We start from the raw sequence: 12,715 nt of genomic DNA, 5'->3' as shown, positions 1-12,715 counted from the left end.
CCACTCCCACTTTTTGGCCCTGGCATTCCCCGTGTACTGGGACATATAAAGTTTGCAAGTCCAATGGGCCTCTCTTTCCAGTGATGGCCGACTAGGCCATCTTTTGATACATATGCAGCTAAAGTCAAGAGCTCCGGGGTACTGGTTAGTTCACAATGTTGTTCCACCTATATGGTTGCAGATCCCTTTAGCTCCTTGGGTACTTTCTCTAGCTCCTCCATTGGGGGCCCTGTGATCCATCCAATAGCTGACTTTGAGCATCTACTTCTGTGTTTGCCAGGCCCCGGCATAGTCTCACAAGAGACAGCTATATCTGGATCCTTTTAAGCAAAATCTTGCTAGTGTATGCAATGGTGTCAGTGTTTGGAAGCTGATTATGGAATGGATCCCCGGATATGGCAGTCTCTAGATGGTCCATCCTTTCGTCTCAGCTCCAAACTTTGTCTCTGTAACTCCTTCCATGGGTGTTTTGTTAACAGCTCTTCTTGATCCTCCATAAGACCAGCATTCATTCCCAGCACCTACATTAAGTTCCAACTACCTATAATTCCAGCTCCAGGGGATCTGACCTTCTTCTGAGCTCCAGGGAGACACACACACACACAGAGCAAATACTTACCCCAGCACACATACATACACATAAATAAAAATAAAATTAACCTTTTTGAAAAATCCAACTAGTAAAGTCATAGAAGCAGTATTAACACCATGGTCCAAAGAAGATGAGCACCCTTTACATGCAATAACACTAAGGTGGCTTCTGACTAACCTTTCTGCTTTTAAATTAAATCAGTGCCATCTGCACACATTTCAGTATCGACTACATGAAATTTTCTAGGGAAAAAATAGACTTTAGCTTGTGTTTCCTGCTAATTGTGAGATTAAATTATAAAAACACGAAAGCATTAGACTTAGTGATTAAACTTAACCTGATTTTAGAAATACAGATTAAGCATAGTAATAATTCATAGGAGAGGCAATATAGAATATACAAAAGGAGAGAAAAGTTTGTTAAGAGAATAAACCTACTATATAGCAAGCATATTCATAGCTCTGTGTATATTTAAACCTTACATAAATATTTTGCTGATACAGATTTATGATTCCATATGTGGTACATAAGAGCATACGTCCTGGTCTGTCAGGATCAGAATCCTGGCTTCATTATCATAATTGTAAGTAATGTTAACTATTTTCATTACATCATACCTCTCAAAAGCATTGTGAGCTGTTGCGAAAGGAGAATGCAGCAGACAGTATAGCATCCTCAGCACAGTATGTTCATTCCTAGTACCTATACCAGCAAACAGGAATACCCGCTTCGTGGCTGTACAGTGTATGCATTAATGTTATATATAATGTAGATCATTATGGCGGCTTCTCACCACATCCCCAGATCTCTTCCCTCCAAAGGCTTGTATCTATACCTCCTGCAGTGGTTTAAATGGATATGATCCCCATAGACTCATGTGCTTGGATTCTTGGCCCATAGAGATTGGTACCATTAGGAAGTATGGCCTTGTTGGAGTAGGTGTGCCACTGTGGGGGCAGGCTCTGAGGTCCCAGATGCTAAAGCTCTGCCCACTGTGGAACACAATTCCTTTTTGCTGACTGCAGATCAAGATATAGAACTCTTAGCTCCTTCTCCAGCACTATGTCTACCTAGATGCTGCCATGTTTCCTGCCATGGTGATAATGGACTAAACCTCTGAAGCTGGAAGCAAACCATGATTAAATGTTTTCCTTTATAATAGTTACCTTGGTCATAGTGTCTCTTCACAGCAATAAAGCCCAAACTAAGATACCTCTCCATGTATTTAGGTCAACTTTCTTATTCCCCGTATCTGGTTTCTTCGCAGTATTCAGAACTCAGTTTGGTTACTTATTCATTGAGAGCTTCGCCAACTACCGAATCTCAATTACTCCATGATACTTCTTCAAACAAACAAACAAATAAACAAACAAACAAGAACCACTGGATTCTGAGAACATTAGCACTCTGTATTTGGGGTCATCAGAATACCATTTCACCTAATTATGTCTAACTACAAGTTAGAAGATAAAGAATTATTTGGTCTCAAAAAGTTAATTAAAATACTTTCCTGTTGTTAACTTAAGTTTCTAAAATGAAAAATGAGCAACTGATTTCCAAAGTTAACTTTTTAATTCTAAAAGTTTTGATCTTGTGAACAACTTGAAATATATTGTGGTTTTAACCTTAAAAGAATAAAAATATCGCAGATAAGTGATATCTGATGTAAGGACACTGAAAAAAATGAAAATGTATGTGTTCAGTTAACTCTGGGTGTAGTATTTTACAATCAAACTATTTTAATCATCTCAGAGTAATAACGGTAGAATTAAGTTTTAAATTTTCCATTAGTCACTTTACACTCCTCTATAAACAAAGTGAACCTTTGGCTTCCAAATATGATGCCTGTACTTTATTCAGCTGTTCCCATCCATTATACCTAAGCATTCTTACTGTCAGCCTTTAAGGACAGCGTAGAGTTGGATGTGGAAAGGTGAGAGGTGCCTGCTATTTTTAGTGTGCATCTGCAGTACTGCACCACTGAAGATCTTCTCAATCTGTTTTCATTTCTTTCTTCCTAAATAATCCGATGGTGCCACAAATTGATTGCTCAACCTCCTGTGCCATTTTCTATAAAATCCAAAAGGTTACTAAAGTCCCAAGGTGGAGAAATGGCTTTTTGGAAATGGTGACACTATAAGGTCAATTTATTAAATGTGATTTATGAGACCTCTAATGCCTTATTCCAAAATTGACTTTCACAACATAAACTGAACCTTTTTTACTGTTAAGCCTGCTAGATGAATTTTTAACTTAGAAAGGACACCGAAATAAAATACATTTTATGATGGATTCTAAAGAATTAAATTTCTCCCTAATATGTAGTTTCTAGAGAAATTACCTACTTTCTGTGAAAAACACACCTCATTTTCTTAGCTCCAGCACATAAGGAAAGGTAATGATGACAGGGAGCTCCAACAGCCCTTCATCCATTTGAGAAATAACAGTCATGGTGGGAAGAAGATTGAACCTGATATTAGAGGTCCTTCACTGAGTCCCCAGCCTGTGACTGTAAGCAACTGCTAATTGTCCTGTAAAAGTGTGCATTGTCCTCACTAGAATACTACAGAAAATGTCCTTCGCACCGGCAACTTGGGAGTTCCTAGGTAATGATGTATTGAATGTGCAGGAGCTCCCCTAGCAGCAGATGGGGTCATATAAAACCTTTTAGATGCTTAGGAGATGTGTGCATATTTGCTATTGTTAAATCTACTTTACATATACGTTATACAACGTTGTTAACAAAGGGCATTTCATAAGCTCTCTTGGGATATCATCCTATAGTAAGTAAACTATACTATAGCAAGCAAGCTCTCCTATAGTGTGGTTCACTAAGGGAGAAACAGTACATTATACATGCTTGTATCTCTAGCGTTTTCAGAAAAGTTTTGTTTGTACAGACCATGGTGGTTGCCTGACCTGTGTGTTGTGTGGTCTTTATGAAGGCATTGCTCATTTAGGAAGTATAATGTGGCCTCTTTTGAGGCCACATTACGGATTTCTATCTCTGTCTTTTGTTCTTCTGTCGTTTGTGGTAATATTTGTCAAATACTCTAATCTTATATGCAGTAAAATTACACTAGTGAAGATCATGTGATGCAGCCATGCTCGCATAACACAACTAGGGTTATTAGTCTCATAGACTGAACCGTAGGGTGTGTGGGTGGGCAAAGAGTTATGAGATGGTTACTAAGTACCGACTACTGAACAATGGTCACTGGGATCCAGGTGTCCAGGAGGGTTGGTTAGTGATGCCAGCCTGCAAATAACTTCTTAGCCAACTTAAGACACTTCCATCATTGATTTTACTGTCTCAACAAATACAATCAGAGAATTGATACCTAACTTTTTCATACATAAAACTTGAAAACTTTAGAATACTAGATTGGAATGCAATTAAAGCATTTAATCACTCATTTAAAAAACTTACTACCAAATATCTATTACATGCCTATCAATCTCATAATAGTCTTTTCATTCAACTGAGACGTGAGTTTATGCAGTTGTAGGAAGACTCATTTATGTTTCAGAGAGACAGAAGCAATTTTGACTAATGTCTCTTTTCTGGGGTGTTATTAAACTAAGTTATGACTAGATATCATTTTATCTAATTTTTCACTTGTTAATGGCAATAAGTTTTATAGTAGAGAGTACTGGTTATTTTGAAAAGTAGCAAAAAGTTTCTAAAATATCCTTTTTGTTATTGTCTTTTAAGTACTTATCACTTTAAAAGTAGTACATACTCAGTAGAGTCTGGGATGAGGGAGGGATGAGGCTCCTGGAGTCCAAAAGAAAACAAATAGGCTTAAAACAAAAGGAAGTAGCATAAAGGGACTGATGTAGCAAATTAAGTGTGATGAGGCTAGTACCCAGGAGACATCAGAAGTAGCAGAGATGTCAGTGGGTAGTATTTTGTGGACCAGGCCATTAAAGGCTTTGTTTTCTTTCTTGCCAAGAGGTAAGGTTTTGGTTGGTTGGTTGGTTGGTTGGTTGGTTGGTTGGTTCATTTTTGTTTTATCTTAAGGCAGAGGGAAGTCTTCAAGATATTTAAACAAAGGAGAGAGATTTCTAGGTAGCTTTGAAGAGGCTTCAGTCAGCAATCCAGATAAAGCTCACTCTCTGATTGCTACTGTGCACAGCCAGAGTGTAACACCATGGGATGTAACCAGGGAAGAAGAAAAGTCCAGCAGGGAGTCCAGGAGACTGATGGTCTCCAACCCCATGGTTCAGAATGACTCTGTGGGTTAGCTGGTCAATCTCATTTCTTAATTCTCTTGCTTATGGCAGTGAGCCACGATTGAGGTCACTCAAACAGTTTGAATGCTCCAGAAATTGTTATGAATAATCTCATATATTATATATAATAAAAAGATTCAGGCTAGCATTGTTAAAAAACATCTTTAATGTATAACTACAAGAATAATCGTATGTCCATTCAAACAGAAATAAGCCTTAAGAAGGTCTAAGCACATGACATGTTATAGGCTGGCCACTGGTGGCCTTCCACACCTGCCTTGCATGTTGTTTCAGACCTGCCAGAATCCCTCCCCTCCCAGGTTAGCTCATTGTGGATTTCCACCAGACAGGCTGGATTGTCCTTAGCAGGCTTCCCACAGCTCATTCAGTCATCCATTTCTGTTCCTCTGGATCTCTATAAGGGCTTCTTTTAATGCATCAAGCATTAGTGTTTGATCTTCAGTACATATACCTTCTTACTAGGTCCTCAGGTTGTACCTTAAGGGTAGATATTGTGACGTACACATTTTGAGAAGATCTGGGCTCAGCATATAGTGAAGACTAGGCATGCAGAAGGTTACTGCTCCAGGCAAAGCAGCAGTAGCTACCCTAAGAAGAAACCTGAATCTCTGTTTCCCTATAATAAAAGACTTCCTTAGCACTCTTAATCAGGCCTTTTCAGGGGAGGGCAGGGCCGAGGGAGTTGGGGCGGGGAGAGACATTGAGATTCATGCTTGTCTTCCCCCTGATCTATAATCAAAGGTGCTCTGTTCTTCAGTTGATCCACTGGCTTTCTAGAAGGGTGCTAAGCACAGAGATGTGGAGTAAATACGCTTTTGCTTTCCTGATTTTATAGTTTCTCAAGTCGAAGGTGTATTTTTAAAGCCACTAAACTATTAATTTTCAGTCTTTTTTTTTTCAGAATCCTTTTATTTTTAAATTGATGCAATGTGATTTTACCATAGCTTAGAGAAATGCTTTGAAAACAAAACAACAAAAGAATCTTTAGTGAAGTTCAATATATGTTTAACCCAATCATTTTCTGAGCTTTTGTATATAATCAAGCATGCAGGGTACATTGGTGCTTCAAGCCAAGAAAGAAAACATTAAGAATGGCCCAAACCCAAGCAGGCATCCAGGCCCAGTGCAAGCCCTTCGCCTTGTTTCTTTACGTCGTTGTTTTTAAACAAGTCTTCTCCTTGACTAAAAACCTTGTTTTCCTCACTCTGCAACAAGGCCGAAAGCAATTACATTGTCTAAATAATCAAGTACATCCTAATGGGAATGGGACAGAGATCACATTGTAGAAGAGTCGTGACATCATGTGTATTCAATGTCCTCGGCTTGGGTTCTTTCTCCACTGCAGTATCAGGACTGTCATTTGTATTGAAGCTAAAAGTAGATTACATTTTATAATTTTTAGATACGAGGACACTGAATAAAAATACAAAGTAGGATTTATTTGATTTTTAAATTAATACCTTGTGGAGTATACTTGAGATCCTGTTCATGTTTCCAAGAGCTTCATAATACTTAAAAATCTGGAATGAAAAGAGAGTTTTCTATTGAGGCAGTTTTTAAAGTATCTAGGGACCTGGCTGCTGTATTTTTGGTTCAGCCTTGGTGAATACTGTGTGTACCTGGTAGTCTTTCCACTTAAACACAAATCTGAAAAGAGCTTTGTCTTCACATTTCATTTTGGCATAGAAATGTTTACTTGCAAAGATAGCCTTACGAAGACAAATCTTTATAAGAGCTCGCTTTTGAAACACACATAAGGAGGGAGTTAGGCTGGTCTCAGTTTTTCCTAGAAGTACTTATATGATTCACAGCTAGACACTCTGTTTATTTTTTTCTATAATGTCAAGTAATTGTTCTTCAAAAAAAAAATGATGATTCCTTTTGACTTCCTTTTAAGAAACTCCACAAATAGGGCAAAGACTTAGGTGTCTGTGTTCACTCTGCCTCACTGTCTTCACTGCAGCAGCGTCTGGGACTCTAGCCCTCAGACCAAGCTCAGGGTAGATTTACTTGTGTTTTGTCTTCTGCTTTTGATTTTGCCATTTTTTCCCTCTCCTTTATTCCTATTTTACCTATGTGTGTGCACACGCGTGTGTGTTTCATGAAGTGTGTGTGGAGGTCAGAGGGCAGCATGGAATAGTTAGTTGTCTTCTTCCACCATTATGTCTCAAGATCAAACTCAGGTCACTGTCAGGCCTGGAGGCCAGCATCTTTCCCCACCAAGCCATCATACCAACCTTCATATCCTGTATTCTTACTCTCTTATTCCAAATTGAACCAAATTGGGATGGTTAGCGGGAGAGATAGACAGGGGTATGGTGCATCACATGCAATGAATTGTTAATGGCAGAAGCTACATGGAAGGCATAGAGACTGCCATGGGTTTGATGTTGTTTGTAGTAGGTATTATGAATGGGAGCTCATAGGTCATTAGGTCATTGCACAAGATGGATCTGCTGGTCTCCTAGTAAGTTATCAGCTATTATAAAAGTCTGAGCATGGGCCAGCAGGGTGGTTAAGCCAGGAAAGATGATTGCTGCTAACCCTGATGACCTAAGTTCTATCGCTAAGACCCACATCATAAAGTAAGAGAACTCCCACGCAAGCTGTCTTCTGACCTCTTCACACATTCCATGGCATAAGCCTACAGACACACAGTAAACCAATCAGTTAATAAATGAGTTTCATTTGTTATTGCTTAAGAAGCCAGCCCAACCCTGATATCTGAGTCTAGAGCATTCTGCCTCACCTCCGTTTTATTTTTTTCTTCTGCATTTGCTGTGGTCCCTCACAACAGCTAGTGCTGTCTGGTGGACTCTGAGCCTCTAAAATGATAAGTGAACCACTTTTCCCTCATAAGTTTGCCTGACCTGGGTATTCTGTTGCAATAACGAAAACTAATGCAAAGGTGTTGATTGCTAAATTGTTTCACTTGTGCTGTGTGTTTGAAAGTTGTCATGATAACACTTGGGCCCTTTTCATAAAGAGAAATACTTAGAAGAGTGGTATCAGTGTTTACAACCACATTATTAGAGAAATGATTATCCTTTTAAAATAAAAAGCCACATTAAACTGTCCTCACAAATGAGTTCACTAGATTGTCAAACTCTTAATGTTTGAGATTCAAGTTAGACATGGTAAATAATTGAGAATATGTAAAAATTCATCCATCTGATTATGATCGTATTGTCAAAATAGAACACAGGTTATTGAAACCATGCTGTATGCATAATCCAGTGGAATACTATGTACCATTAAAGTATATGCTTAGAGATAAATGCACTGACATTAAAAGATATTTAATATGTTTGTATATGTGCATATATAATTATGGATTTGAGATGTTTATATATGCATGTAAATGTTACTTTTGAAGTTGAAGAAGTAAAATAGGAAAAAGAAAAGACAAAGAGATTCTATCTTGTTCTGTTAAAGTGGAGTGGGAAAATCTCGATATTCTTACGTGTTTTTTATCATATTGAAGAAATGTGTTTTATACATAAAACAAACAACAATGCCATTCATCTTCTAAGGATGTTTTGGGATTGCCACAGTAGGCTTTGAAAGAAAACTCACAATGTTCTAATACTGCTGGCCCTGTACTTGGAAACGCCTATCTCTAGTCCCTAATTGCATTAACTTTTGATGTCTGACTCGTGAGGAAGGAAGCTTTGATGTGGGAATAAGAAAACCCATTTTCCCTCTCAATACAGTAACCACTGATACAGTTCAGACTGTGTGACACCTATGTTCCCTGCTTTCTCAGGGTCCCACTAAAAGAAATCAGAGTTCTAGGATATACAAATAATTCAAATGGTGTTATAACTCTGTAAGGAGATTTAAACAGTGTTCAAGTTGGTAGTCCTTACAGTATATCTCTGAGAGCAATGAAGGACTAAAGTTTCTTCATGTATTCAAATTGACTAAGTCCTTTATGGTTCTGAATTTAATGTTTCAGATATTACGTTTATTCTTTAGAAGAATCTTGTCTTCATTGAAAGAAAAGTTAGATAGCATTAGTTGCTTTTCTGTTGCAGTAATAAAATTCTAGGACTAAAAGCAAGTTATAGAAGAAACAGTATAATTCTGCTTTTGGTTCCAGAGGGAATGTCCATTATGGCTCAGAAAGAATACAGCAGGAACAGGCAGCAGGTTGGTCACAGCATCGCCAACATACAGGAGGCAAAGAGAGAAAATGGGAAGTGGGGTAGAGCTGTAAACACTAACGTTCTCCCTACCTCCCAGTGATACACTTCTTCCTGCAAGGCTCCCCTCCCAAATGTACCATAACATCTCCAAATTCCTCCACCAACTGGGGTCAAGCGTTCAAGTACTTACTAATTAAAATAGGATCATCAGAATTAGAGCTAGACTCTGAGTTGTACTTCTTTGGCTCTCTCACAGGAATTACATGAAATTCGCAGTTCACTCCTTCATGTGTGTGTATACATATGGACATCCACACTAGGACACTCCTCTCTGTCTCATTGGTCCCCCATGGCATTAACTGTTTTCTTCATCACTTATCTTCCGCAGGTAAAATGTCCACTGACCGAGCTCTGAGGAAACAGCAGCAGTTAAACAACCTTGTCTACCTGGTGCTGAATCAAGCCAAACCTGGGGACAGAATTGTGGATTTCTGCAGTGGCGGGGTATCGTATGTCTCCTCTCATCCTTTAGCCTGTCCAAGATCATAAGACCTTGCTACATCCTTCAAGGTCATTGTTTAACGAACAAGAGCTGTGAGAACCGGACTTAACTGCTTTGTCTTACTTTCAGGGCCATGTTGGAATTGTTCTTGCCCACATGCTGCCCTCGTGCCAGGTAAGGTTAATAATGTACAAAATGGGCCATATCTGGCCTAATCTGAACTCTGCATTCCTAATTATTGATTCAAGTCAACTATGTGGCACATACTTTCCTTGAAGATCAGAATCTTAATTGGGGACAAAAGGAAAGTAAGACCACAGTAGAGTTATCAGTCTTTTTTAAAGTGTATGTGTGTAAGTAAAAGAGATACGTATTACATTATTGAATAAAAAACATATGATATAACTAACTTAATTTTCAACACAATCATAACTATAAATGTTTCCAAGGACCACATTTTAACATAAGCTATTTGGTGAAAGTGTCACTTTATATATATATACATATATATATATATACATATATATATATATATATGTATATATATATAATTCGACTGGGGCATAGTTTGAGCTCCCAGTCTCTGTGACGACCAAAAAGACAGAGAGCTGGCAGATAGAGACGGCACCTGATGGGAGAACAACTGAGGTGGGATTGTTGTCTTTCCTTAGAGCAGCAGTTCTCAACCTGTAGGTCGCATCTCATTTGGAAAGCCTCTGTCTCCAAAAATATTTACGTACAATGCATAACAGTAGCAAAATTACAATTATGAAGTAACAGCAAAATAATGTTGTGGTTGGAGGCCACCACAGCATGAGGAGCTGAGTTAGAGGGTCACAGTGTGAGGGAGGGTGAGAGCCACTGCCTTAGAGAATAAAGAGAAAACACATAAAGTCCATGGTGAAGAGGCAAGCCCCTGTTGTACTGCTGCAGAGACCATGTTTCTATCGACTATGAGCTCACAGAGCAGAGCCTGAGAAGCCGTGGGGGTGGCAAACTGTTTTGCTTTTCTTGTGACTCTCCTGGAAACATAGATAGACTGACCTGGGAGGGGGCTTCAGCTAGATAAAACTAGAAGGTTTATCTGTGTGCCAGATGTTTTATGTAAAGTGATAAAGTATTTTACTATTGAGTGTGCATAAGGCAAAAACAAAAACAAAAAAATGATAGTAATAACAATGTATTAACTCTACCTGTGGTTACCGTAGGAAGCTCCTGTCAGCCTCTGTCCTGCCCCCACCAATCCCTGCTGTTCTCTGCAGCTGATGGAGCCTTGTTTTATCATAAGCACACAACATGGCCCTCCGTCCTTTCTTCCACCCCGGCTCCATCCTTTACCTCCTGCTTGTTTTTCACTTTCATTGTTACCGTGCACTGTGCCAAACAGTATTAGTTTCCTCAGTTCTTTAAATACTCTATACTATAATCTTCTGTAGGCCAAGCCATTCCCTTAGGTAATTTTGTTCATTTTTGAGACCTCCATTATTAATTATTTCTCCATGAACGTCTGGCTTAGTCATCAAGCATGAGCTCTCATTATCCCTGCCTGTCTTAGGTGAGCACAGAGCACACTGCTGTCTCTCTTTTTCTCTCTTATATCATGCCATGCAGAACTTGAAGGATTTAATACATTGTTCATTTTGAACTGTCATACTGGATAGAGAATTAGTAAAGACGTTCTACTTTTTAAAATATGAAGTATCGTAATAATGCTGGATGATAATGTCTGAATTGTGTTACTGAGTATACAAGATTGTTTTTTTTCTACATAAAATCTAGGTTACGTTAATAGAGAACAAGGAATTATCATTAATCCGTGCTAAGAAGAGAAGTGACGAACTTGGTTTAAGCAATATTTGGTTCATTCAAGCAAATATGGAGTATTTCACAGGAATGTTTAACATTGGGGTAAGTAGTAAATAATTTGTTTCTCTAATTAGCTAAATAATCATTTTATTCCTTAGGTCAACTAAAGGAATCAGTTTTGTATTCTTTCGTAAACAAAGAAATGCATAGCTTCTTATACTTTACCTATCAGATGTAACCTGATACTCATTACTCCTCTCACAGCCCTGCTCCGTGTGTGACAGGTAATATCTGCTTACCCTTTGCACGAGCACTGCACCTGCTGCCCCGGAAGGGATCAGTGCTGAGAGCAGAGTCAGCATTGTTAAGATTTCATGGGTGCACCATGGCTGTCATTATTAGAAAACATTACCTCACAGTAGTTGGCCTACGTTTATGGCTCTTAATATTTCCACCCCATCGTTCACAGTGTTCCCTGAGCCTTGGATTGTGCTGTAGATTCATCACTGGGTTTGGACACTCAGTTGTGCTTGCTTTCTGACCAGTGTAGGTGATAGTCTCCATCTTCTACTTTCTTTAATCGTTCTGCTCTACAAGGCCCTCTTTAAATGTCACCTCCTTGTCATGACCCTCCCTACTTTTTTCTGTCTATACTTCTCAATTTTTGCTTGTCTTATTTTTTGAGACAGGTTGCCTTCCTTGAATTCATTATAGAGCCACGGATAAACTTGAGCTCCTGACCCTCCCAAGTCTTGGAATTTACAGGTGTGCATCACAGTGCTCTGATGCACAGTGTGCATCAGAGTGCTCCCACTCTCTTTAAGGGTACAACCCTTCCACAGGGCTTCTGTGCTTTTGCTATGCCATGTGCTGTCTGACACAGTGAGCTACACATTAGTTATAACCAGCATTTTAGATTTTTTTCAAACTTACTCAATTGATTGATATATTCAGGACTTTAGATTCTGCTGGTACTATAACAGAGCATTGCTGAGGAACCACAATTTAGATATTTTATTCTTCACAACTAGCATCAGATGGATAAATAAAAAGACCTTAGAGATTTTTTTGATGAATGAAATAGTGAAAGAGTGAATTATTCTATTTCTGGAACTGTAAGTTTTTAATATCAAAATGAAAGGCAAATTGCTCAAAACGATCATTCACATCCAGGTTTGCTGTGGAAATGCTCTAAACCAGTGCTGCGAGCAGACTGGTGCCGTCCCCAACTCCTGGGACCTTGCTGGAAAGACAAGGTGTGCCCTGGCCCTCTGAGCCAGAGCCTCCTGTCTTAACAAGATGACCCAGGGCAGAACTGAAAGATGGGAGTGCCGGGGTAGCTGGAGCGCAGGGTTGCCTGACACCCGCCAGCTACCCACGACCCCCGCCGCAGGATTTTGGGACTGCTGG

General features: G+C 39.1%; 1 protein-coding gene and 1 long non-coding RNA gene across 6 annotated transcripts in view; one reads left to right on the top strand and one right to left on the bottom strand.

Annotated features, from left to right (window-relative positions):
* The window catches only part of Gstcd (glutathione S-transferase C-terminal domain containing), a 103,500-nt gene that overhangs the window by 71,839 nt on the left and 18,946 nt on the right, over positions 1-12,715 (top strand). For all 5 annotated transcript variants that reach the window (XM_029475262.1, XM_029475263.1, XM_021157657.1 and 2 more), the window contains 3 exons: positions 9,386-9,501; positions 9,629-9,673; positions 11,279-11,407. In XM_029475262.1, coding sequence (XP_029331122.1) covers positions 9,386-9,501; positions 9,629-9,673; positions 11,279-11,407 — 290 coding nt within the window. The remainder of the gene's footprint in view (positions 1-9,385; positions 9,502-9,628; positions 9,674-11,278; positions 11,408-12,715) is intronic.
* On the bottom strand, positions 5,901-7,372 carry LOC110290837. The gene is made up of 3 exons (XR_002377512.2): positions 7,087-7,372; positions 6,310-6,369; positions 5,901-6,220 (listed from the first exon to the last, which is right to left on the bottom strand). It is a non-coding gene; the product is annotated as an uncharacterized LOC110290837 (long non-coding RNA).

This window comes from Mus caroli, chromosome 3 (genome assembly GCF_900094665.2).
Source record: "Mus caroli chromosome 3, CAROLI_EIJ_v1.1, whole genome shotgun sequence".
In the NCBI taxonomy this organism is placed as follows: Eukaryota; Metazoa; Chordata; class Mammalia; order Rodentia; family Muridae; genus Mus; species Mus caroli.
The sequence above is the reverse complement of the archived record's forward strand: the minus strand, read 5'-3'. Positions and strand labels throughout refer to the sequence as shown.